Source organism: Alligator mississippiensis, chromosome 15 (assembly GCF_030867095.1).
Source record: "Alligator mississippiensis isolate rAllMis1 chromosome 15, rAllMis1, whole genome shotgun sequence".
Taxonomy (NCBI): Eukaryota; Metazoa; Chordata; order Crocodylia; family Alligatoridae; genus Alligator; species Alligator mississippiensis.
Genome location: NC_081838.1, coordinates 27,683,209 through 27,709,308, shown reverse-complemented (window position 1 = coordinate 27,709,308; position 26,100 = coordinate 27,683,209). Strand labels below are relative to the sequence as shown.

Here is a 26,100-nt window from a genome sequence, read left to right as displayed (position 1 = left end):
CAAAGGGGGGAAATGAAGAGGAAAAACAAAATGGTTCCAGTCTGCCATTTTGTTTGTGAGCGAGTCATGTAGCCTCAGGTATGACTAGATCCTGCTCCTGAGGGTTAGGAACAACCCCTGGATTGGGGTAAATCCTCTGGAAAGGGAGCAGGCTGGGAAATCACAGAGATCGGCCATGGACAGTGTTCTGGGACGCAGACTTCAACCCTTTCACAGCTCTGGAGAGGACATAGAGACCAACCACAGGGATATCATGTTAAGTTATGAGGCTTTATTAGCAAGGAATCTGTTATGGAGAATGGGATGCAGGGAAGGAGGGCCGGGGTGGTTGTGATGAGGGGATGAGAAGCAAAACTTGCCAAACTGGACTCATGGGCTGGCAGCAGCAGCTTCTTGCAGACCCCGATGGGCATGTGCAGACTTGGGAGAGGGGTGATGTGATGGGGAGGAAAGGTGAGGTCAGGGAATGATTCCCTGACAATAAATGCCCTCCTTCCTGCAAATCAGGAGCCTCACATATCAGAATCCTGGGACTAGGAGGGAGGGCAAAACTGGGGTTGGCCAAGGAGAGTCCCTGGGTTTCACTTGGAAACAGTTGTCTTGGGGAGGGCACCTATTGTGAAGGCACTGGCTTTTAGAGAAGGATGCGGATGGCACAGGCTCCGAGGCTGATGCAAAGATCATCTCCTCACACATCCGGAGCATAGATGTGGCCTCTCTTCTGTGTGGATGAGCTGGTGCTGGATGAGGTGGGAGAATTGCATAAAGCTCTTCCCACCCTCTGATCACTGATGTGGCTCCTTTCTTGCGTGTATAAACTGGTGCCGGGCCAGGCTGAAGAACTGGGTGAACCTCTTTCCACACTCCAGGCACCGATGTGGCTTCTCCCCTGTGTGAATACGCTTGTGCTGAGTCAGGCTGGAGGGGTGAGTGGAAGTCTCCCCGCACTCTAAGCACCGATGTGGCTTCTCCCTCTTGTGGATAAGCTGGTGTTTGGCCAGGATGGAGGACAGGTTGAAGCGCTTCCCACACTCTGAGCACTGATGTGGCTTCTCCCGTGTGTGCATGAACAAGTGCCTGGCCAGCATTGAAGCTCTTCCCACACCTGGTGCAAAGGTATGGCTGCTCCCCACTCTGCACATACTGGTGCTGGGACAGGTCTTGCACGCAGCTGAAGTTCTTCCTGCACTTGTTGCAGCGGTGTGTCTTCCTCCCTGGGTGGATATGACGTTGCTGAGACAAGGAGAAGAAATGGGTGAAGGTCTTATCACACATGGCACAGCAGTAGTGATTCTTCCCCCTCTGCACATGTAGGTGCTTGACCAGGCCTGAGGGCCACAAAAAGCTCTTCCCCATTTGGTGAAGCAGTGGGGGAACTCCCCAGACTAGATGTGGAGGTGAGCAACCAGGGGAGAGAGGCAGCTAGTGCTCTTCCTACACTTAGTGCATACATGGGGCTTATCTCCCTGTGCTTATCTATGAAGAGCCAGAAGTGATGGGAAGTTAAAAGCTTTTCTGACCTTGGGGCTGGGATAGGCTCTGCCTCTGTTCTTGGTAGAGAGCGCCTGCTTCCAGATGAAGCTCTCCCCACTTCCTGGGCTGGGATGCAGTGCACCTTTCCAGCGGCTCTTTAGGTCTCTCAGCACCACAACTTCTTCCCTGCACCCAAGGCTCTTTCTAGGCTCTGCCCCTTCTCCACTGGCACACCCAACTGCAGATGGTACCTTGTTCACCGCTACATTCTCCTTCTGCTTTCGGGGCTTTCCCTGACTCTTATGCCGTGGCTCCTTCTCAGGTCTCAGGGAGTCCATCTCGCCCAAACTCCCTGGGGAAGTCTGCGCTGGCTCCAGGTCTGCAGGCTCTTCCACAGGAGGTTTCTCCTCACCTCTGCTCAGCAGCCAGGCACCTCCTGCATGGGGAAGAGAAACTCCAGATCAGTGCCCAGGCTGGCAACTACTGCAGAGTTTAAAACAAAGTTCCCGGGAATCATGGATGTGGTTGGTCACAGGATGAACATGAACCACCAGTGCGATACTGTAGTCAACAGAGCTAATAGCAAACTGGGGTGCATTAGCTGATGCATCGCAAGCAGGGCTAAGGAAGTGATACTTCCTCTCTAATTGGTGCTGGGGACACCTCAGCTGGAGTACCGTGTCCAGTTCTGGGTGCTGAACTTCCAAAAACACATTCAAACCTCTCCCTCTGCACACAGGACAGACACCCAAATCCACAGCCAGGCCTTGCATCTGGTAGCTCACCTGAGTACTGGTGAGACTGAGGATCCTCTTTGGAGACCTGAAGTGGCTTGTCCAGGGGCCCCGGTGTTTCCCTCTCTCCTGAGTCCTCCAAAGGCCTGTCCACACATTCGGCCTTTGGCTGCACTGGCCAGGAATCACCAGGTTCCTGTGATGCCGCAGCGGGATGCATATTGTCTGAGGACACCTCCTCGGCTTTTACACTCACTATGACCTGGAGACGAGATAAATATATCACTGGGAAGCCGGGATATGGGAGAGACGGGGCTGGGAAGGAACATCCCCCAAGCACATAGGGATGGGGACTGCAGCATCCATGATCAGGGTCAAACACTCACCTGCAGCTTCTCCTCCTTCTGCCCCAGCTTAAACCCCTTGGCCAGGGTCACGGCCTCAGCGCAGGTCTCCACACCATGCCCCCACTGCCAGCTCTGCATCTCCCGGGGCAGGATGGCCAGGAACTGCTCCAGCACCACCAGCTCCAGCATCTGCTCCTTGCTGCGGCGCTGGGGCTCCAGCCAGCGCAGGGCGAACTCCCACAGGCGGCTGCAAACCTCCTGCGGCCCCATGGTTTCCATGTAGCAGAAGCCCCGGAAACGCTGGCGCCAGGTCTCTGGGGTGGGGAGGTCGTACCCCAGCTGTGGGGTCTCTAAGGGAATCTTGGTCTCAGGCGGGGGCCGCATGGCCTGCATCACCTCCTGTCCCTGGATCTCCTGGCGTTGGACCGACTCCTCCTGCTTTATTGGCCAAGGTGCTGACCACCTTGGGGAAACCCTCCTCACCCTGGTCCCAGTCTGGACCACAAAAGGGATTTGCTCTCCCCCTCAGCTCCTGCCTGGAGATCTCCTGGGTCCTGCTCCTTCAGCTTCACTTCAGGCTGCGCAGGGAAGGCCCACGGCTGCCACGGGCTCCAGCACAGCATCCACCGTCTCCCCAGGAAAGGCCTCACTCCAGCCGGGGGCCTGGGCTCTTGCTCTCCCTGCACTCACTCACGGTGCCTCCCGACAGCATCCAGGCTCCAGGGCCGCCTGTGGGAAAGGAGAAAGCACAGATTGCACCGTGTGATGGGAGGCAGGGACTGAGACCCTGCCCCAGCCCCGAGGTCTGCCCAGCCCTGATGCCTCGACAGTCCCCTACTCAGAGCAGCCTTAGGGTCATTCTTGCTTCTCCTCTTGCCCTGCACAGGATGCAGGGACCAGGATGGATCCAGAAATGCCCCAACCACAGCTCCCTGTCTATCCCCTGACCTGACTTCTGCCTTTGGCTTCTGTGAGTCCTGCAGACCGGAGGGGGATCATCCAGAAAACATCCGTTCTGGGGATGCATCTTTTCCCAGTCAGACCCTGATGGCAAGAGATTGGGACTGCCCTGGCGCTGGCTGGGCTGCACAAACCCTCTGGAGTCCCACTGCGCACACCCTGTGTGCTTCCCAGGCCTGGCTGTGCTGACCTACCCAGATGGGCTTTCTATTTGGATCCCAAACCTTAACATGCTCTGTTTGAGCTTCCCTTGAAGCCAGCCCAGACATCGGGGAGCCTTCGCATTTCGGGCTCTGACCCAGCCCTTGCAGTCCCACCCTCCCGGCTCTCTGCATTCCCACTGCCCAGGGTCTCTCTTTCACTTGTCTCCCAGAAAGGGACTTTACCTCTCTTGCAGATGAACTCTGGGCACCGGGAGTCCTATGCAGCAAAGCAGGACGATCCTGCCCAACACAAGAGCAGGTAGAGGTCTCCTCTGCTTCTGCCTTCTGCTTTCCCCCTGGTGTCCCTGGGAGTGTCTTTTCCAACAGTCCCTCCTGGGTGTGCCGGAGAGGGCAGGGCTCTCCAGGTGCTGGGGCTCCTCCTCAGTGCTGCTCTGCTGTGTCTTCATATGCAAACCAGCCCACTGTAATCTTGGTGGCCCCTTCCCCAGGAGCTGAGTTACCCCTCCCTTTCCTTCCCCGGGTAAGTCACATCAGCCTTAACCCATTCTTTCCCATGGTGACAGCAGAGGGCACAAGAAAGGGAAACTGAGGCAGGGAACACCAACGTGAAAACCCCACAATGCACCCAACAGATGATAAGAGCAACCTCTAGTGTGGGACAGGCCCAGGGGGTTTCCTGTCTATTCATGTCTACTAAAGCCCTCCTTTAGTCCAGGCGGATATAGCCTTCCATGCTTGGTGGGGGGTGATTTTTTAAAGAAATGTTTCGTGCTCCAATCCAAAAGAGCCCAATGAAGTCCAAATCCATGAGTCGGTCCAGAACCATAAGAGGGGGTGGGGGGGGGGGGTGTGCTGTCAGCCCCAGGAGCACATCGCAGCTGGGAGCAGGGCAGGGGGTCGGGCAGGGGTGCCCCTCTGCGGGCAAGTGACACGGGGTGGTGGTGCCCCCATGTGCGGGCCGCACGCATGCCCCTGCCCGGGGGAGGCTGGCACCGCTCCGCGCCCGACGCGCAGCCAGGGCAGGGAGGGGGCGCGGGCTCGCACGTGGCCGCTGCTGCCGCTTGCCCGGCGGGCCGGGACGGCCGCATCCTCCGCAACCTCCCGCTGCGGGCGCGGAGCTGTGCTCGGCGCTGTGCCAGCGGCCGCGGCAGCATGGTGGCAGCCATCCCCGCCACCCCACGCCCAGCACTGCTCCGCAGCGGGAGGTTGCGGAGGCTGCGGCCGTCCCGGCCCGCTGAGTAAGCGCTTGGCAGCGGCGGCCTCGTGCGGGCTCGCGCCCCCTCCCTGCCCTGGCTGCAGCGTGGGGCGTCGAGCCGCGCTCTGGCCGCATGCCAGCCTCCCCCTGCCCCTGGCTTTTATCCTTCTTGTGGGCTCCGAGGGGGCTGTGAAGCTTTGCTGGCCTGTCCTGCCAATAGCCCACACCCAGACTCACTCTGCCTCATGCCTTGCTATGGGGAGCAGGGAGTCTCCACACCCGCAAATGGCCCATTCATCAACTGGCCCATTGTCAGGTGCTGGAGAGCCTGCCTGGGTGGGGACCAGAGCCAGGGGTGGGGATTGCTCCTGCCCTCTCCTGACCAAGTGGCTCAAGCTTCTTTTTAAAGAAATGTTTCCTGTCCCCAGCCAAATCGAGTCCAAATCCATGAGTCAGTCCAGACTCATAAGTGGCCCTACACCCGGCAAACATCTTCCACTCCTCACCGGGGGCTTCAGATACTTCCAAAGTCTTTTGGCAGCATCCTGGGTGCAGGCCCGAACCCACATTCCCCAGGTCTCCCATGGAGCAGCAAGGTGCCGAGCCCCCCCACTTGCAGCCGGGCTCAGCTTTTCTTGCCATCTCCAGCAGGTAGTTGCTGCTGTCTTGCGAGAGACAGCCCTGAATTGGGCGTTTGCGTTCTGTCTCCCCCACTTTTGTTGTCCCCAAAGGACAGTGAGTTCGTGCCCAGTGCACTTGTGCCAATAAACACACAGGGGTGAAGGATCCAACTTAATCTTTATTTCTGCTCAGAAAGTGGTGCTTGGCAATCGTTCGCAAAGCAAGCACCCCCACCCAAGTGGGCATCAGCCTTACATAGCTACGTGACAGGTTAAACTTGCTGATGTGATAAATTGTGCAGCAAGCCCAGCAAGTAACCCCCCTTCCAACTCCCCCCCAAGTAACCCCCCTTCCAACTCCACCAGGAGCCTCGCTGATATGGCCTCTCCTTCTAGCAAGGCCAGCTATTAAGCAACTATGCAACAAGCGATCTCCCCCAGCCTAAACAACCTACTCTATGACCTTGGTTAGATAAAATACTTTTTCAAAACATACAGCTGTTCCCAAAGTATAAAAAAAACCTACTATAGTTTCAAGGGTACTCATCACTTTCTTGCCCTCTCGCTCCGAGTGCTTCTGCACCTTGGACTCTGGGATGGTTTTGCTGGTGGTGGAACTGCCCGGGGCTCCGGCATTTGTCCTGGCAGCACTCCCCACCACCGAGACCTTCAGCACAAGTGTGGGGAGGCTTCCAGCGGGAGAGGAGGGTGCCCTGGACGCCCCGACCCACTTCCAGTGCTGCACCGGAGGAAATGTGGCCACAGCTCTCAAGGGGCAAGCCACCAGAGCACGAGCAGCCAAGCTGCTGGTGTTGCTAAGCTTGCTGGAGGAGGCTGGCATGCAGAAGTGTGAGTGGCCAGCCAAAAGCAAGTGCCAGGGGATGGATTTGGACCCACGCTTCCAGACAGACACCAGAACTCCCTAAACAAGGGGAAAGACCTTATCTGAGCCTAGTGCCTTAGATGTCTTGGGCACCCTGACAGCATAAGAAGCTTTAGGTTTGCTTTGCCTTGAATTGTCCTGCTTGTCACGAATAGGGGGTTGATTCCCCCTTCTCCCTGTTCTGTGCCCCCTGGCAACATATAGGGGGTGCACTTCCACCCCCCAAGATTGGCTGTGCACCCCTGGAAGCACCAACCCCAAAACCGGAACTGCCGGCGGAAGTGCCCCTCCTTGACATGCACACACATTGTGATCTAGGAATAAGATAAGTGTGTCACTGCGGCATCAGGATCTGGGAGCGAGGGGGCTGGGAGGGAACGCTGCCCGAGGTCATGGAGGTGGGAACGCTCTCACCTGGGGTTTTTCAATCTTCCTCCTCAGCCAGGGCCTCGGCCTCGGTGCAGGTCTCCACACCGTGCCCTGACTCCCAGCTCCGCATCTCCCGGGGCAGGATGGCCAGGAACTGCTCCAGCACCACCAACTCCAGCATCTGCTCCTTGCTGCGGCGCTGCGGCTCCAGCCAGCGCTGGCCGAGCTCTTGCAGGAGGCTGAAAACCTCCGGCGGCCCCTCGGCTTCCAGGCTGCAAAGGCCCCTGAAGCCTTGATGCCAGCTGGGTCTCTGGGGTGGGGAGGTCGTGCCCCGATGCCAGCTGTGGGGTCTTTGTGGGAAACTCGGTCTCAGGCGGGAGCTGCATGGCCTGCATCACCTCCTGCCCCCGGATCTCCTGGCGTTGGACTGGTTCCTCTTGCGCGGCGTCCAGATCCCTGGAGGAGGCAAGGAAGAGACCAGGGTCCCGGCCTACATGGATGACTTGAACGTCCTGTGCCAGAATAAGTGTTCAGGAGGAAGATCCCTGTGGCACACACAGGTCTACGAAGCGGCAGCAGGGGCCAAGCTCAATGTGAGCAAAAGCACCTGCCTGGCCACGGGCGAGCTCGGGGGCCTGGAGTCCCCGGGGGGCTCGGTCCCCTGCGAGGGGGTCAAGGTCCTTGGGCTGGAGGTTGACGCAGAGCTGAGCGGAAGAAGAGCCCGGGAGAAGGAGGCCGAGGGGAAGTAGGGGGTGCAGGGCCTTGGGGGGCCCTCCCCAGAGCCAGGAGCCGAGGGACCCCGAAACCCAAAGACAGGTGGCAGCTTGGGGGACCCCGAGACCCCCAGAACTGCACGTGGGGGGACCCCGAGACCCAACCGGAGCGGGCAGCATCACGGACCCGACACCCCCTGACCTGAGCCCCGCCGGGGCCGACACTGGGGAGCCCGACACCCCCAGGGCCGGACCCGACACCCCCAGGGCCAGCAGCACCGCGGCCCCCTCGCCCCGACCCGCACCCCGTCCCCCAGCTCGGGCCGGGGCGCTCGGGTGCCGCCCCCCGCACGGGGCAGGGCGCGGGGGGCCCGGTCCTGGGGCACGAGAGAAGGAGGTGCCCGGGCCCCGCTCCTGCCCCGGCCGCCACCCCGGCCCGGGCGGCACAGCGGGGTCGCGGGGCACCGGAGGGGGGGCGGGCCGGCGAGCGCGGCAAGGGGTGCGGGGCCTGGCAGCAAAGGGTTAACGGGGGGGGTCTGCGCTCCGCTCCCAGCAGCCCCCGCGGCGGGTGTGTGTGTGCCGCGGGGCGGGGCGGGGCGGGGCGGGGCGCGGAGTGGGCGGGGCGGGGGAGGTGTGCGGCCGGCGGCGGGAGCTGTGCCGGGGCTGGCTGGAGCCGCGGCAAGGAGCAGACCTGGCGCTGGTGGTGCTGGAGCAGTTCCTGGCCGCCTGCTGTGGTGAGCAAAGACCCTTTTCCCTGAAACAAGCTAGTCTGTCTGTTCAGAAGATGTCCCGGACCAGAGGCCCTTGTTCAAAACCCGAGGTCGTGCCCTCGGTAAATGCGTGTTATTGCCAGACAGCGGTCATGTGCTCCGCAAATGTCTGTAACTCTGCTGTTTTGCTCCCCAACGCTTTAACGGCTGCTTAGCTTCCGCAAAAAGTTTTAAAATCAGCTAGTCCAAAACTGATTGTGTTAAGGCAGCATTGTAATTCTGTTGCTTACGGAAAAGGACCAGACTAAGTAAAAGCACACACCTGTCAAGTTTTCCCCGCCTTTTCCCCTCGTAGGGCAGTGCTCTGTATCACTGCTGCCTTATCTTCTGAAAAAGTATAAGAAGGTCCTGTAGTCTTTGTTTGGGGCCATTTTTTGCCTCTTTGTTGGCTATGGGCATTTGCTCGAGCAAATACACTGCAGTAAAAGCCTTTATCCGTGTTGCCTGGGTCCTACGCAGCTAGACAGTGGACTCCGGGGAGTTTTCTCCCACGACACTGCCACGGGAGATGCGGAGCTGGGAGTGAGGCTGCGGCATGACCGGGGCCGAGGGGTTTCACCTGGGGCAGCAGGAAGAGACGCTCCCTGTGAAAACGTTTCACCCTGATGCTGCTGTGCCCGTCTCCGTGTGTTTGGGGGATGTTCCCTCCCAGATCCCAGCTCCCCGGTGACATATTTATCCCGTCCCCAGGTCACGCCGAGTGTGAAGGTCGAGGACGTGTCGTCGGACACGATGCAGCCCACAGGGGCACCGCAGGAGCCTGGTGAGTCCTGGCCGGAGCAGCCATGGGCCTGTCCTGCTGCAGAGTCCCCTGGACCCGAGGAGACCGGGGAGGTGTCAGCAGACAACAGCTGCTCAGGCTGGTGCCCCAGACGAGGCCCTTCCCCAGGAGCAGGGAAGGAGCGCTGGCTCGACCCTTTCCCGCAGCCGGAGGCAGCGTCCCTCCGTGGAGAAATCTCTCTGCTGCAACATTTTGATGGGGTCAGCGCTCCAACACATCAGCGGTTCTTGTTCTCCAGGAAACATTTCACGTGCCCTCTAGAAAACTGGCCTTGCATTTCCCCTCCCCCTCCTTAAACGTGCACGCTGATAAACCCTCAGGCATCCCTCGAGCTTCTTTCCCAGGGAGCAATTTCCCAGCAGGCTCTGACGTGGTGTGTTCACCACCCCACGCTGGGACAGAGCTGTTGGGGCTCATCTCCAGTGTCATCCCATGGAGGTCTGTTAGGAAGACCTATGGGATGTTGTGTCTTTCTTCTCCCCCTTCTTCCACACTCTGAAGTCTACATTTTCCTTAGTCCCAGGCCAGTCCAGGAGACGAGCAGGGCTTTCCCGGTGCCAGCAGCACCAGGGCTAACCTGTGCACTCTCTTCCCACCCGCAGGTGCTTGCACCCTGAGCAGAGCAGAGCAGCAGCCTCCTGAGGCGGGGCCTGGAAACCTGGAGCTGCAGAGGACTTCCCCAGGGAGACTGGAGGAGAGGAGGTCCCTGACACCTGAGCCGGGCCAAGTGCAGAGGGGGCAGGGCAGGCCTCCAAAGCAGGAGGAGAGCTGGGAGGTGAGCAGGGCACCTGGTTCAGTCGTGGGTGGGAGCACAGCTGGGGCAGAGCCCAGGACGAGCCAGGGGTGCTGTAAGGAATGTGAGGAGTGGAGAAGACCTGAAGAGAGACAAGCCTGCGGTAGTGGAGGTTGCAAATGCACAAAGCTGGCATTGGCGCAGGAGTGGGTACAGTAGCCGATCCAGTCGGCAGCTGGACTCCATTTCCCAGCAGCCCCTGCCCACATGGCTGGGGCTGGTCTCCATGGCGACCCTGGCCCCAGCTGTGCTGTGAGAGTTCAAGGGTGGGGTTGCCATGGAGACAAGCCCCAGTTGTACTGGCAGGCATCAGGGCAGAGCAGGGCAGCTTGCTCTGGAGCCAAGGCAGGGTCTTGATCTGTAGCCTGCGTGCTCCAGGCAGCGGCGCACAGGCAGGGGATTGAGCTCTGCCCTTGCTGCAGGCCAGGCTGTCACCCCTGCAGGGAGCCGGGGCAGAGCCGCGATCCCCTGTCCGCACGCCCAAGCAAACAGAACGTGATGAGCTGGGCTGAAGCCAACACGTGAACTCGTGTGTCCACAGCGACATCCACATCACGTTTCAGCTGAAGACTGGGGAATGGTGTACCCGTACCTGTCATGGCTAAGATTGCAATTAGTTGTAGCACAGAGTGATTGCAGAGAGGGCTGTGGGGGCTGGAGGCAGGTGGGACGGGAGACACTGATGGTGTAATGCTTGTGACTGCAGGTCCGGGAGGTGTTTGAGGACGTGGCCGTGTATTTCACGCGGAGGGAGTGGGAGCTGCTGGAAGATGACGACAAGGTGCTCTACCAGGACCAGATGCTGAAGAATTTCAACACCCTCGTTTCCCTGGGTAAAGCTCTGGTTCTTGTTTCTCCTTGGAGCTATGTGAGCTCTGGAGTTTTGTAATTGTCTCCCTGTGTTTCAACAGTCTCATCCTCATGAACCTTTGGCTGGAGGTTTCTATCCACTTCGTCCCCACTGCTCTGTCAGTGATCAGGCTGGTTTCACATTTCAACCTGATATATCCACCTTCATTTGATCCAGCCGCCTTCACTTGCGTCTTCCCCATTCTTATAACTCCTGGTTCTTCCATATGCAGCAGTTTCTTGCCAGCGTGATTTCCCTTTGCCGTTTCAGTGTGTGCATATCCTCTCCAGTTGCTGTTTCTTGGAGAATTATTCTGATTTCCTCCCTGCCTGGCCTAGCCTGTCCTCTCCAAGCACATTTAACAATCCTAGCATGCTCAGTTCTGTGAGATCTAAATCCCCTTTCTGCTCTCGTTATGACCCAGCAGAAGTTAACAGAAAGTCTTATTGGCCCCTGTTGCTACAGCAGTGGCTGGTGCATTTCCTCAATTCTTCCTCTAGTGACATATGTACGTGTGATGTAACTGAAGTATTTCTACCGGGGGGTCACTGGAATTGTCTGTCCACATCCCTTCCTAACATGTTCATCTCCATAGACCAGACTGTCTGGCTTTGCTGTGTTTCTGTTAAGATCTGTGCTCTCCAGCCCTCTCTGCCATTCTCAAAAGTTTTCTTGTACTCACGCTGAAAACCCTCTGCAGACCAGATGCCCATCATTGTGATTAAAAAAAACTGGGCTATCTGCAAGACCTAGTAAAAATCATTTTCGTTTCCAGAGTATCTCTAATACAGGGGCTTGTTCTGGATTGTGCGCAGGGTTGAGATACTTACCTTTTATTAGGTCAGTTTGCTTTTCTGATACCTCCTTTTCTGAATTGGTCCCTCTTCCCAAAGAAGTCGCATTGTCAGCCACTTGTCCTGTATGCTTTCACTGGCTCCAGTCTCATTTTAAACCTTCACTCAGCTCATTTTCACTCCTTTTGCTGGAATTACACTGGTAGCATTTTTTAAATCTAATATAATAAAGGGCTTAGTCCGTCTGTCCGTCCGTCTGTCCGTGAGGGTCTTGGAGCACTCTGAAACAACCAGTCAGAATGCTCCAAGAGCGTTATGGACAGAGGGGATGGAGCGGGGGCCCTGCTCCTGGGAGGTGGCGGCAGTGCGGGCTGGTGGGTGGAAGCGCTCCGTCCCCACCCCCATCATTGTTGACGGCCAATTCGCTCATCTATCCATACATAAGTGTGTTCAATGTCTCTTCTTTTTGGTACCTTGAAAGTGTAAAAGCTTTATCGTTCTGCTCCCTAGTACATCACGGATCACGACATCCATTTGCCTGTCCCTGGTGACCCTGTCAGTTTTAATGCCCTTTCTAAACCAGGAGTGATTGGTGCTTTGTTTCCTATGACAATCCCTCCACCACCTGGGTGACAAGCAACATCATCTGTTGAAGGCTTCTGCCTGTAGTGGCTTGTCTTTCACCTTAAATGCCCATTTTCCCATGTCCATCAAGGCCCTAATAGAAACGTTATGTTCATCAGATCGATTCCCCAAATCCCAGCTGGTTATTCTGCATCCAGTATCCAGTCACAAACCCTCTTTAACCACTGCCCCAAACAGGATATCGAGGTCCTGCACCTGACTTAATCTGCAGCATCCAGCAAGGACAAGTGGAGCTCTGGGTCTGTGATGATGAGGACTGTGGGGAAATCTCAGGATCAGACGACCTGCTAGCAGGTGAGTTGTGGCCCTCCTCCCTACTCCCCTCTCAGTAATGCTCCATGCCCAGAGCCCCAGGGGATCCTGGAAAGTGCAGACCTGCCCTGTGCTACCATTCCAGGGTGCTGACCTCAAACACAGTATATTATGGTGTAATGTGTCCAGGCAGGTGTTATTCCCACTTCCTGAAATTCAGCAATGTGGAGACAAGTAACTGTTACTTTCTTCTCCCTCTAATGACAGATTTTAGGGGACAGTCAGGTTTGCTGTCTTGATTTTTTCGACTCAGATTTGGTTTCCCTGGGCTCCTACAATGTTAAGTTTCCATTTTCAGTCAACAACGTAAGAGTTGATTCCCCAGATCCAGGTAGCCATACCTGTGTAACAGGATCTCCCAGAGCATGATGGGATTTGTAGTCCCACATGGAAACCAGCATGGTATGCAGAGGCTCTGTGTAGCCATTAGTGCGGGGCAAGAAAGAAGCTGATGCTTTCCCTGGCTTCCCCTGGTGAGGTTGACCTAGTACCCAGGAAGTGTTTCATCATGGTCTCAGGCTGCATGAAATGGCTCCATGGCACGGGTGAGATACAGAAGCTTTCAAGTTGTGGGTGGAAGTGAATCCCCCATGGTTTGCACCAAAATTGCCACCTTTCAGTTTAATCTCTGGAGCCCTGAGTGTCATGAAGCCCAAAACTCAGCACTGAGTCCAGGCTTGGGTTCATGTCAAGGCCTTAGACCCGGTGCAGACTCCTGTGACATGGAGGCCACCTGAGACCTGTCAGTGGAGGAAAGGTCCATGGGCTCATTCCCTGCACCAGACCTTGCTCTGGAAGCAGGCAGGAAGTATAGCCCTGCTCCTTTCAGAAGAGAGCAACAGCTGTAAGTCCTCCCCTCCTCCTCAGGCTGTTAGAGCAAGGCGCTATTCAGGCACTGTCCTGACGCACATGTCCTGTACGTACTTGTGCTAGCAGGGTCTGAGGTAAGAGGCCTGAGAGCTGGGCCAGAAACCCTGAGAGTCCAGCTCTGAACTCCACCGAGTAGGGAACATTAGCTGGGCACAGGGACCTGCCCCTCCCTCGCCCCCAGCACTTGGGGTTTTGGCAGGAAGACCTTGTTTTCTTGAGGGAACCCAAGCGCTAGGTCCAGGCCTGCTGTGAGGTCCATCCCAGCAGAAGACATAGCAGTGTTTGCCCTTTGCCAGCAGGGCACTGTCTAATCTGGAGCTTTACTTCCCCGTGCAGGAGGTGCCTGGCTGCTGAGCAGAGCTGAGGAGCAGCCTCCTGTGGAAGGGCCTGCAGACCTGGAGCCAGCATGGACTTCCCTAGGGAGTTTGGGTGAGGTTGGCTCCTGGAGACCTGAAAAGGAGCAGTGGCACACGAGTCAGGGGAGGCCACAAAACCAGCAGGAGAATGTGGCAGTGAACCAGGTACCATCTGCACTGGAGCATGAGAGTGGAGAAGGGGCAGAGCCTAGAAAAAGGCCTGGGTGCAGGGAACACTTTGTGGAGCTGAAAGACCTAAAGACCTGCTGGAAAGATGCACTGCATCCCAGCCAAGGCATTGGGAAGTGGCTCAGAGGAAAGCAGGAGCTCCCTGCCAAGCAGAGGGGCAGAGCCTACCCCTGCCCCAAGGTCAGGAAAACCTTTAACTGTTCATCATTCTTGGCTCTTCACAAGATAAGAAACCAGGGAAAAACCCCCTGCATGCACCAAGTGTGGAAAGAGCTTCACCTGCCTCTCTACCCTGGCTGCTCACTGTCAGTCCTACGTGAGGTTATTCTGGGATGCTTCAGGCTGAAAGACACCCAGAAATATTACCATTGGGCAAAGCACACCCAAGGCTTGCAGGGTCTGTGTGCCTTGGTCTGCACAGACCCCATCAGAGACCAGTGCTGGGATGGTGGCAACGTTACCCCAGGCTTGCGGGTGTTCCCCAGGAAGCAGGACATCCAGCTGTAGGCATCCCATGTGAGACTGCTGAAGCTCGGTTTTTGGGTTGGCACAATGAGGAGGGTGGCTCTGAGTAGTAGCACGCTCTACTGTGCCGCCACAGCCGTCACCCATTTTTTCTCCCTGTCTTTGCACCAGCACATCCACCTGGGCAAGAAGACACACTGCTGCACTGCGTGCTGGAAGAACTTCATTTGCTGGCAAGACCTGTCCCAGCACCAGTGTGTGCAGCACTGCTGCACCAAGTGTGGGAAGAGATTCAGGCAGCTGTCCAGCCTGGCCAGGCACTGGTGCACACACACAAGGGAGAAACCACATCAGTGCTCGGAGTGTGGGAAGAGCTTCACTCACTCCTCTGGCTTGGCTCAACACCAGCGTATCCACACAGGGGAGAAGATGTATCATTGCTCAGAGTGTGGGAAGAGGTTCACTCAGTCCTCCAGCCTGACCAAGCATCAGCTCATCCACACGGGGGAAAAGCCACATCAGTGCTCAGAGCGTGGGAAAAACTTCACCCAATCCTCCCACCTGACCAACCACCAGCTCATCCACATCGGGGAAAAGCCACATCAGTGCTCAGAGTGTGGGAAGAGCTTCACCCAACTCTCCCACCTGGCCCAGCACCAGCGTATCCACACAGGGGAGAAACCACATAAATGCTCAGAGTGTGGGAAGAGCTACGCTAGGTCCTATGGCCTGGCTCAGCACCAGCGTATCCACACAAGGGAAAAGCCCCATCAGTGCTCAGAGTGTGGGAAGAGCTTCACTCGCTCCTCCATCCTTGCTCAGCACCTGCGTATCCACACGGGAGAAGCCAATTCGGTGCTTGGAGTGTGGGAAGAGCTTCACTCAGCGCTCCCACCTGGCCCGGCACCGGCGCATCCACACAGGGGAGAAGCCATATCAGTGCTCAGAGTGTGGCAAAAGCTTCAGCCGGTCCTCCCACCTGGCCCGGCACCAGATTATTCACATGACGGAGAAGCCATATCAGTGCTCTGATTGTGGAAAGGGCTTCACCCGATCCTCCTACCTGACCCAGCACCAGCTCAGCCACACGGGGGAAAAGCCACATCAGTGCTCAGAGTGTGGGAAGAGCTTCACCCAGTTCTCCAGCCTGGCCCAGCACCAGCTTATTCACACAGGGGAGAAAGCACATCAGTGCTCAGACTGTGGGAAGAGCTTCATTTATTTCTCGTACCTGACCAGACACCGGCTCATCCACACAGGGGAAAAACCACATTGGTGCTCGGACTCTGGGAAGAGATTCACCCGATTCTCCCACCTGGTCCAGCACCAGCGTATCCACACGGGAGAAACCACATAAATGCTCAGAGTGTGGGAAGAGCTTCAGTGGGTCCTCCCACCTGGCCCAGCACCAGATTATTCACGTGAGGGAGAAGCCATATCAGTGCTCAGAGTGCGGGAAGAGCTTCAGCCAGTACTCCCAACTGGCCCAGCACCAGCTTATCCACACAGGGGTGAAGGCACATCACTGTTTGGAGTGTGGGAAGAGGTTCACGTCCTCCTCCAGCCTGGCTCGGCACCGGCTCATCCACACGGGGGAGAAGCCACATGGTTGCTTCGAGTGTGGGAAGAGCTTCAGTCAGTCCTGCAACCTGGCCAAACACCTGCTTATTCACACGAAGGAGAAGGCACATTAGTGCCCACAGTGTGGGAAGAGCTTCCCCCACTCTTCTACTGTTGTTGTCTCCAAAGGACAGTGTGAGTTCGTGCCTGGTGCCACCAAGTCCCCTCTGAGTCATCTTTTCTCCAGGCTGAACAGTCCCAAGTCTTTCAGCCTCTCTCACATGACCTGGTCTCTAGGCCTCTAATCCTGCACGTGGCCCTCCTTCGAACTCTCTCGAGCTTCTCCACATCCTTCCTCAAGTGCAGCGCCTATAACTGGATGCAGTTCTCCAGCTGCGGTCTCACTAAGGCCAAGTAGAGCGGAAGGATGACGTCTTTAGACTTGCTCGAGATGCCTCAGGAGATGCATGGGAGTGTTTGATTAGCTCTGCCAGCTACAGCATCACACTGGTGTCTCATGTTCATGTTGTCTGTCATGACACCCAAGTCCCGTTCAGTTGTGGTGCCGGCAAGCGTAGCACTGCCATGCCTGTAAGTGTGTTGTGGATTATTTCTCCCCAGATGAAGCTGTAAAGGAACCCGTTTTTTCTTGGTGGCCTCCCTTCTTGGAGTCTGCCCAGCCCCACCTCTGGTTTCCAACTCTGGCTGCTGGATCCACCTGGTCTCCTAGGTGATGCCAGTGGGAGCGGGGGACTCGGTCTTCCTTTGTTCCAGCTTCCTGCCCAGATACTTGGGAGGCACTGGTGTCTCCGCCGGGGTGGGGGCATTGCTGATGTTGCTCCAGCTAACTAGCCTGCATCAGCCGTGCTCTGAGGATCCTGGTTTTTGGTTGGAGCTTAGTGATGAGGTCAGAAAAGTGATAAAAAGAGGTCGCTGTCTCTTGGGAGAGGCAGACATTTTTGGGGATGCTGAAACAACCAGAAGGACTCCAGACCTCCATCAGTCTGTGGATGGACATGTAAGTAACTTACCTGAAATTTAGCCAGTAATTTAGGATTAAGTGAACTAGACATGTATCAAACGGGCCAACGAGCCCATTCTGTTTTGCTCAAGGTGTTGTTTTTCTAATACTCTTCTATCCTGTACTCCTTCCCCAGTCTCCCTCGCTCAGATTCATGAAAGCTATCTGTTCTAGCACACCTAGCTGCGAATGCTTGAGAGGAGGGACAGGCCTTTACACTCCTAGCACAGCTCGGTGGATTATTACCTGAAACCATTCTGGGTGGCTCCAGGCTATACCAGCTATACTACCAGTGGGAAAAGCACCCCCAAGGTCTGCAGGGTCTGTCTACCCCAGGCGGCACAGAGTCCTAACGGAGCCCAGAGCCTAGGGGATGGCAGTTATTACCCCAGGCTTGCAGCTATGGAGTTGGTTGGATGTAAGCACCCCAGGGGAGACACCTGAAGCATGGTTTTGCTTAGGCACGTGAGGTGGGTGGCTCAGCGTAGTAGCACCTCCTACTATCCCACCACAAGAGTACTTTGCATTTCTCTGTATTAAACAACAGCAGGTTGAGGTCTGCCCACTTCACAAGCCTGTCCAGGTTGACCTGTAGTTCCAATCTGTCCTGGGCCATGACCACACTCCCCCATAGGTTGGTATCGTCAGCGAACTTTGCCAGTTTCTTTTAATACCCAACTTGAAATCATTGCTGAGCATGTTGAAAAGCACTGGTCCGAGTACTGAGCCCTGAGGGACACCACCGGTCACCTTCCAAAGTCCTTTTTGAAATCCAAGCATATGGCATCAACCTCATTTCCTGTATGCAGTGGAGAGTTACCTGATCATAGAAGGAAATGAGGTTGGTCTGGCACAACCTGCCTGTGACAAAGCCATGTTGGCTGCCATTTGGAATACTACTTTCTGTTAGCCTGTTAGTGATGGGCTCTTTGATAATTTTCTCCAGGATTTTACTGGGGATTGAGGTCAACCTGATTTGCCTGCAATTTCCTGGGTCCTCCTTTCTTCCTTTCTTAAAAATAGGCACCACGCTGGCCTTCTTCCAGTCTCCTGGGACCTCTCCCAAGCACCATGAGTCTTCAAATAACTTAGCCATAGGTCATGCAATGACATCGGCCAGTTCTTTTAGCACTCTTGGGTGTAGTTCATCTGGTCCTGCTTACTTGTAGGTATTTAGCCTTTGTAGGTGCTTCTGCACAAGATGTATGGCAAGTAGGGGAGGGTGATCACCCCCACCATGATCATGCTGTATCCTGTCAAGCAGGCTAACACCTTGGACTTGTGGCATACCGACATGAAGTATTCATTCAGGAGTTTGGTTTTGTCCTGAGTGTCGGTTATCAGCCGTCCCATTTCATTTATCAGGGGCCCTGTGCTTCCCTTGGGGTTTTTTTTTTGCTGTTTGTTTGTTTTTTTCACTTCCTACATATCTAAAGAAGGACTTCTTGTTGTCCTTGATTCTGGTTGCCAATTTGTATTCAGTTTGTGATTTTGCTGTCCTGATCTGCTCCCTACAGATGTGGGCTGTTGCTGAATATTCCTCTTTGGTAGTTATTGCAGACTTACATCCTCTGTAGGCTTCTCATTTTAATTTCAGGACGTCTGTGACTTCCCTGTTGAGCTCTTCTGCTGCCTTTCTTACAACTTCCATTGAGCTTTTAGGATTAATTCCTTGAGGAAGAGCCACTCTTCTTGTACTCCCTTCCTCATCAGACCATAGTCCCGCAGGGCCTCGCCAACCAGTCTCCTGAGCTTGTGAAAATCAGCTTTTCTAAAATCAAGGATTTCTACCCTACTGGTCGATTTCCTTGACTTATGGTACATGGAGAAAGTGATTATCTCATGGTCACTGTCGTCCAGTTTCCCCTTGATCCTCAGGTTACTCGGTAGATCATCTCATATGGCCAGAACCAAGTCTAGGACTGCCTTGCCCCTCATCTACCTGTAGACTTCCTGACTTAGATAGTAAGCGTGAGAACGCTCAGCCAGATCCGATTGCTTATAAATCTTTCATTTCACGAGATGTCTGGGTAGTTGAAGTTACACACGATGACCGTGCTCTGAGAGCATGCAACCTCTGCCAGTTCTCTAGAGAATTCATGGTCGAGATGTTCCTCTTGGTTCGGAGGTCTGTAATAAATTCCTGAGAAGGCTCAGCCAGATCCAAACAACTCCTCCACCCTTCTTCCCAACATCATCCTTCCTGTACAGGGTGTATCCCCCTTTGTGTGTGGTCCAGTCATAGGTGGAGTCCCACCAGGTCTTTGTAGTCCCTATGAGGTCATATTGATTGTTGGTTAGCAGGAGGGCTAGTTCCTCCTGCTTGTTTCCCATGCTTCTCGTGTTAGTGTACAGGCAACAAAGCCTGCCAGTGGAGGCCCTAGGCTTCCTGATGAGCTGTGGGATAGTCTGTCCATTGGCCAGTGTCAGAGAATGTTTCCTATTGTACCCTGAGACGTTGGTTTTGAGGTTGCCATTTCTCATGCTTGTGCTAGTAGCTGCCGGTCTGTCCCCCAGTGATCCCAGTTTAAAGCCCTTTCCAGGAGGTCCGTCATTCTAGCCAAGAAAAGCTGCTTCTCCTTCGGCACGAGGTGGATGCCATCTCTTCCCAACAAGCCGCAGTCCCTGAGGTGCATGCCATGGTTGAAGTAACCGAAGCCCTCACACTAACCCCATCGCCGGAGTCTTCTCTTTACTTCTCTGCATCTATCCCTCCTGTATCTGTGGGCCACCACTGGGAGGACTGAGGAGAAAACTACCTGTGCCCCCGACCCCTTCAGCCAAGCCCCCAGAGCCCTGTGCTGTCTCATGACCCAGGGTTGTTCCTGGCTGTCATCCGTGCCCATGTGGATGAGGAGCATGGGGTAGTGGTCGGAGGGCCAAGCAAGTTCTGGGATCCTTTCAGCCACATCCTGGATGCGAGCCCCTGGGAGGCAGCAGACCTCACAGGTTAGGGGGTAGAGACCTCATTAGGGGGTGTACTGTATATAGACGGGACTGCATAATAACTCAAAAATAAAGCCTCACTCCTTTATAGTGTGTGTGCGTGTGCGTGTGTGTGTGTAGGTTTGTGAGGAGGTGTGGCTGTGTGGGGGGCATAGGGTATGTTGTGGGGTTGTATACGTGGAGGGGTTGGGGGTCAGGGTATGTGTGTGTGTAAGGTATGTGGAGTGTGAGGGAAAGTGGGAGTGGGGTGTGAGGACCTCCACACACTCCCCACATGGTGTGTAGCTCCCGCTGCCTGGAGCAGCAGGTGGTGGGTGGGGAGCCCAGGGAGCTTGTGCCCCACGCAGGCACTGGCACCTGGAGGGCCACGGCTCTGGTCACCTCTGCAGCTGGGGGTCAAGAAGTGCACCTTGCCCAGCTGCCTCTATCACGGGCTCCACGCTGTGCACCTGCAGCTCCTGCACTCGCAGCAGGGAAGCCCCGCACTAGACTCTAGAAGGGAGCAAGGGGCAGGGCTCCGTCTACTGGTGGGGTCCACTGACCCACACAGATGGAGGTAGGAGAGGCAGCTGCGTCCAGCGTGGGAGCTGCAGGCACGTGGACCGCTATAGTGGGGGCAGCATTCTGCGGTCCCAGCATTGCAGCTGGAAACCACACGCAATGGCATGGAGGGGGCCAGCCCGGCCAGGCACCTCGGCAGAGCACAGGTCCCAGCTGCAATGCCAGGACTGCAGAACGCAGCAGGAGCCAGCCCGGTCCCTGTGGTTCCCAATTTGCTCCTGCTGCTACCGGCCCTGAGACCGGGGATCCCACGCTTTGGCTCACTGCCACTGTCTCCCACTCCCACCCCCACCCCCCCTGCCACTGCTGCCTTTCCCTGCCACTTCCCTTTCTTCCCTGCCCACCACCACCACTCAAATCCCCTGCCCGCCTGCCCACCACTCCACCGCCTGCCTTCCTCCCTCTTCGGCAGCACGTGGATCCCAGCTGAAGGGCAGGGATCGAATGGCACAACAGGAGCCAGCTGAGAAACCTGTGCCAGGCTGGCTTCTGCTGCACCAGCGACCCTCCCTTGCCCTCCACCCCTTCTTTTCTGATGCAACAATCTCCAGGGAGGGATCCAGGAGAGCCTGCTCCTAACCAGACACTCAGACCCCACAGTCGAGCCCTGTGTTCAAATTGGACTAAGTGAAATGTACTGGTACTGCAGGAAGACAGAAGAGGATGGCTGGAAAGAAATGGCAGACCTCATCTGATGGAGAGGGGTCTGGCATAGACTTTTTCTGGAGTAGACCCTCTGAGGAGGGCAGTGGGTGGGGATATGGGTATGAGGGTCCACAGTTGCACAGTGCTGTAACCAGTTGGGTATGAGGGTCCGCAGTTGTGCACTGTGTAACCAGTTTTTTAGTGTGCTTTGATGTGCCAAATGAATCACAAGGGCTACTTGAAAGTGTTGGAGATATCTATCTATCTATCTATCTATCTATCTATCTATCTATCTATCTATCTATCTATCTATCTTTGCAAAAAAAAAGGAAAATCACAAGATATATGTCAAGATTTCAAAGAGGAAAGAAGTGTGAAGAAACATGCTCACCTGTGTCAGACTTTCTTACTTCTTTGCATCAACCATGGTAAACACGTTTAAAAAAAAAAAGTTTGATTGTCAGTAAAAACCTTACAATAAAAAAAATTGTTGAGTTGGCAACCCTGCTTGACAGCAACAATGGTTTTACACTGCTGTCCCCTCCAACGAGGGGTCCCCTACTTATCCCTACCCCCTGATGTTCTGGACTTCACCCTGTACCATACTGTCTAACTCAGCTCAGCCCCCACCCTACCCCAATGTCTGTGCACCACTGCCCGGGCACAGACACCCCAAAGCAGCTTACCTGCAACCCAACCATACTACAAGCATCCTGGGACACTGCAGCAGGAGCACTTGGCTGAGAGAGCATTCCCTGCAGGGTGCTGTGCTCCCACTCAGACACCAGGTACCACTTCAGTTTTCTGTCGGTGGGAGCTCTAGTCAAGCTGCAGCTGTTTATTGTTTTTACTGAGAGCTACAGTGTTTTTCCTGACTTTACTGACTGTCATTCTTAGCCCTATTTTTTAATGGCAGTCAGTATACTTTGTGACAGTTTGCAACGCTGAGCAGGACTCAGCACAGCCTTACCCTGCACCTGAACAGCACTAACTGCAGATAAAAGCCCAGGGCAATAGGAAGGTGAGAGAGGATTAGAGCTCTTGCATGCACAGAGCTACCATGCACACCCCACCACACCTACAAACCATCCCCCACAAGCCCCACTACTGTGCCCACCCTCCCCCAAAGACAATTACACACCCCATACACACTGCAGCCACCCACACTCACCCACAAACCCCACACTCACACCCACACACCTCTGGGGGAAACCCCACTCACTGCTATATTCACATACCCCACCACACGCACGCACCCATACACACACTGCCAGCCACCCTCCCCTTCCACACACCCCACAAACCCCATACCCATCAACAACCCCCCCAAGCCCACCCACCCACATCCACATATACCCCCACACCCCATATCCACACATCCACAACCCCTATAAACCCCCTACCCACCCCCACACTCACCTACCCACACATTCCCATACTCCCCCCACCCCACACCCCCAGTATGCAAAAGACTTGATTTGGGGCTATTATGCAATCACCTGTCTATATACACAGCACAAAAATAAGGACTTAAAAAAAATAAAATTAAAATATGTTATTGTGGCTGTTTGAGATTTGTATATAATTTCCCTCCCCCGTTCCAAGATGGTAAACCCCCTTCCCAAAAGGAGTACTGGGGGCAACGGGAGGGACTTCCCAGGGCAAAGGTCAGGGGTTAGGGGGCAGGACTTCTGGTCCCAAGATGGTGACCAGGGGGCAGGGTGTTTGTCAAGGAGTGGGGCCACCCTGGCGGCTCTCAACAGCTCACCAAACCTCATTCAGCGGCCCTCCAGCCAAAATAATTGCCCATCTCTGCTCCAAACTCTGTATCCCTCTGACACAACCAGCTGTGGGAAACATGAAACATTTGAACCCCACAGTCTGTGGCAGTCCGGTACCTACCTGCAGACTTTGGCACCATCTCCCCACACCGCTCCCACAAGTCTTGTCCCCTCTCCCCAGTCAGTCCCAGGTCTCCTCTCTCTCTCTGTCCCAAGCTTCGCTGCTTCCAGGCAGCTGCCCCTGCTCCATCCCTGCTCCAGTCACCAGTTCCCTGAACCATGCAGCATTCCCTTCCTTAGGCAGCCACTGAGATGCAAGGACCTTTCTCAGTGCACCTGGCTTTGGGCTGAGCCTGGCCACCATGGCCAGGCAACTCCAATTACCGAGGGAGATAGACAGCCCACTGCTCCTGTCCAAATCACCAGACTGCCTCCCAACAAGACCCTGCCTAGCCCCCTACTGCTGCACCTGGAGGAGACCCAGCTCATCACATTCCCCGTTTCTGCCTGCACTGATGCGTTCTTCTCTACTGGTGCATCTTCGTGAGACATTTACTGTGGAGTTGACTAGTTAGTTGTGCAGTAAAGGTCTCCCATCTACACATAAACCCCTATTAGGCTGGAGTAAGTTGACTGACTCTGGAGCGGAGTAGTACTTGTAAATATTAGTACTATTCTGCTGCAGAGTTTTTTACTCTGCGGCAGCGCATGTGTAGAAACTCCCATGGCTGGTCGGGGAAAGAAAGTGCTTCAGTGTGGGGGCTGCTGTTGGCTTATTCCACGATGAATCACCCTCGTGCCCCAGTCAGCCCCTCTGCAGCGTGCTGAGCCAGGCGGAGCATCCCCAGGCTCGCAGGCTGATGCTTGGGGGCCTCTGGCAGCTAGGGCTGCTCCGACCTGGCTCAACATGCAGTGGTCCCACGTGCACAGTCAAGCAGTGCACCTGGGAGCAATAAACGCCAGAGCAACACGCTCCGTAGTTTATTGCTTCACATTTATTACGCGTGTAGATGCGCCTTGTTTGTCTGGCTTTAAAGGGGTGAAATAACAAGTGTGAAGGTAAAACTGGGCCCAGTCCGACAGGGGCCAGAGCTTTCCCCAAGTCTCAGCTGTGTCAAGAAGTCCTCTGAAGTGGGCTGGGAGAGGCACACACCATATGTGGGTGCTACAATACTCCTAGCGAATGCCCATCGCAGGGGCATGGCACTGAGGCAGAGGGCACTGGTATAGGGAGCGCAGGGCACCAGGTAATGTTCAGAGCTGTGCCCACTCAGGGCACTTTCCCTAGCCCAGGGCGTACTGGACAGTTTCTCTGGCTCTTGGCTGGGAGGGGAGAACGGTGCCACACCTCCCCTGCCCGCTCTTTGCTAGCACTGCACCGGTTCAGATCCTCCGACTGCCGGCCACTGTTTCGGGACCAATACCGAGAGGCAGCGCCGGACATTGGTGCATTTCCCAGTTGTGGGGTGCTTCTCAACTCTTAAAACCCACTGATTTTGAGTTGAGATTTGGAAATGGGCTAACGTCTGAACGTCATCGTTTCACAGATGTTATGGTTGGAAGGGACCTATTCAACCATCGAGTCTGACTCCCTGCCCTGGGCAGGAATGAGTGCTCAGGTCAGACGACCCCAGCCAGGTGTCTGTCCAATCTCCTTGTAACACCTCCAAGGAAGGGGACAGCACCACCTCCCTTATTTCATGTTTTGGCAACCCTCACTGTAAAGAATTTTTTCCTGATGTCCAATCTGAATTTGCTCTCTTCCAGTTTGTGGCCATTATTTCTAGTTACCCCAACAGGCGCCCGGGTAAACACTGGATCCCTTACTTCTTGCTGCCTGTCCCCGCCCCTCAATGAGTTTCTAGGCAGGCACAAGATCACCTCTCAGCTTTCTCTTGCGGAGACTGAGGAGGTTCAGGTCTCCCACGCAGTCCTCATAGGGTTTTTTCTGTAGGCCTTTAACCAGACAAGTGGCCCTCCTCTGGACCCTCTCCAGGCCATCCACATCCCTCCTGAAGTGTGGAGCCCCAAACTGGATGCAGTCCTCCAGCTGTGGCCTGACCAGTGCTGCACAGAGGGGAAGTATCACCTCCCTAGACCTGTTTGTGATGCTCCTACTTACACAAGACTTCCTATCCCAGCTATTCCTCACCTGTCCAAGTGTGATGCCGTCACCCGGACCGAAGCACAATACAAGCAGTCCACAACTTACAACATTTCAAGTTACAACATTTGGCACTTACAAGATTGACACCGTCTTAACTTTCTGACATCAGTTTTGACTTTACAACCTTTGATCCGACACCAGCCACGCCAACAAGTTCACTGCGTCGCCCATCTCCCTGGAGAACGTGTCCAAACTTCCTTGAACACTTTCTTTAAGAAAGCAGACAAGCCTCCAGACAAACCTGCAGCCAAGACTCCTGAGAAGACTCCACCCAACAATCCTTCAACAAGTCCAGCAAAGTCACCTCAAAGAAGTCCTTCCAAATCAATATGCTTGCTATTTACCATATAAATACATTAATGTAATGATATAACTCATCTATAATTGACTGAGTACAAAATTCTGGGTTATTTTTAGTGAAAATAGGGTATTGGGCCTTGGTTCAGGAACCAATCCTCCATTTATAACATTTTTTCCTATGGAAAAATCTGTTCCGAGTTTCAGCTTTTCGACTTAAGACACGGTTTTCAGGAACCAATTGTGTCGTAAGTGCAAGGACTGCCTGTACTATCATGTAAGACAGTGATTGATTAGGTAGGTATTTAATATTAGAGAGTTGTGGAAATCTCAATTATGCAATTATGTAGGGTGAGAAGTGTGGAATCAAAAAAAAATATGGCTTAAACTTTGATTATTTGAGTTATAAGATGACATAACCACTTTGTGGAGAATTGCTGGCTCTGTACAGTAGAACAGATAAGGGAAAGTGTTTGTTCTTTGTAACTCCTCTGCAACTGCTTCGCTCACCGCGGCCTTGAAGATAGCAAAAAGTATGTACAACTCTGATTTCCAGGTGCAAGAAGGAGGTTTGTGAACTAACCTCGCCTCCCCCATTAGTTCCCATCCTGATTACAGCAAAGAAATAATGAAGTCATATTATAGCCGCTTTTCATGCTAATTTCACTATATGATGACGTGAGTTGTAAGCGACTATTAAAAAGTATATAAGCCTCCTGATTTTGCTCTTGGGGGGTGGGGGACCCCTTCCAAGTGCTTGGGAAATCCATGTCACTTTGGAGTCCCCCCTACAGCTGTAGTTTCTTTTGAATAAAAGCTTCTGCTGACCTGACCCAAAA

The 26,100-nt window shown here is 54.8% G+C and overlaps 1 protein-coding gene and 1 pseudogene across 3 annotated transcripts; one reads left to right on the top strand and one right to left on the bottom strand.

The window, feature by feature from the left end:
* Positions 1-251: 251 nt before the first annotated feature.
* On the bottom strand, positions 252-7,965 carry LOC132245835 (zinc finger protein 24-like). 3 transcript variants are annotated; one of them, XM_059718945.1, is made up of 7 exons: positions 6,791-7,965; positions 6,020-6,415; positions 3,901-4,118; positions 2,594-3,283; positions 2,259-2,469; positions 1,725-1,909; positions 252-1,233 (listed from the first exon to the last, which is right to left on the bottom strand). In XM_059718945.1, the coding sequence occupies exons 4-7, from the start codon at positions 2,945-2,947 to the stop codon at positions 520-522; spliced, it is 1,464 nt and encodes a 487-aa protein (XP_059574928.1). In that variant the 5' UTR covers positions 2,948-3,283; positions 3,901-4,118; positions 6,020-6,415; positions 6,791-7,965; the 3' UTR covers positions 252-519. The 3 variants fall into 3 exon arrangements, with proteins under 3 accessions (XP_059574928.1, XP_059574929.1, XP_059574930.1); XM_059718946.1 differs by lacking the exon at positions 6,020-6,415; XM_059718947.1 differs by lacking the exons at positions 3,901-4,118; positions 6,020-6,415; positions 6,791-7,965 and adding an exon at positions 3,503-3,889.
* A 120-nt stretch (positions 7,966-8,085) lies between these two features.
* LOC132245825 (zinc finger protein 883-like) lies at positions 8,086-26,100 on the top strand (annotated as a pseudogene).

Bases quoted from the DNA above. Each gene is read 5' to 3' on its own strand.
- LOC132245835 (XM_059718945.1), bottom strand. From the start codon at position 2,947: ATGCAGGCCATGCGGCCCCCGCCTGAGACCAAGATTCCCTTAGAGACC. The intron at 2,470-2,593 runs GTGAGTGTTTGA...TCTCGTCTCCAG, and splicing joins AGAAGGAGGAGAAGCTGCAG to GTCATAGTGAGTGTAAAAGC. The intron at 1,910-2,258 runs GTGAGCTACCAG...TTCCCCATGCAG, and splicing joins TCAGTCTCACCAGTACTCAG to GAGGTGCCTGGCTGCTGAGC.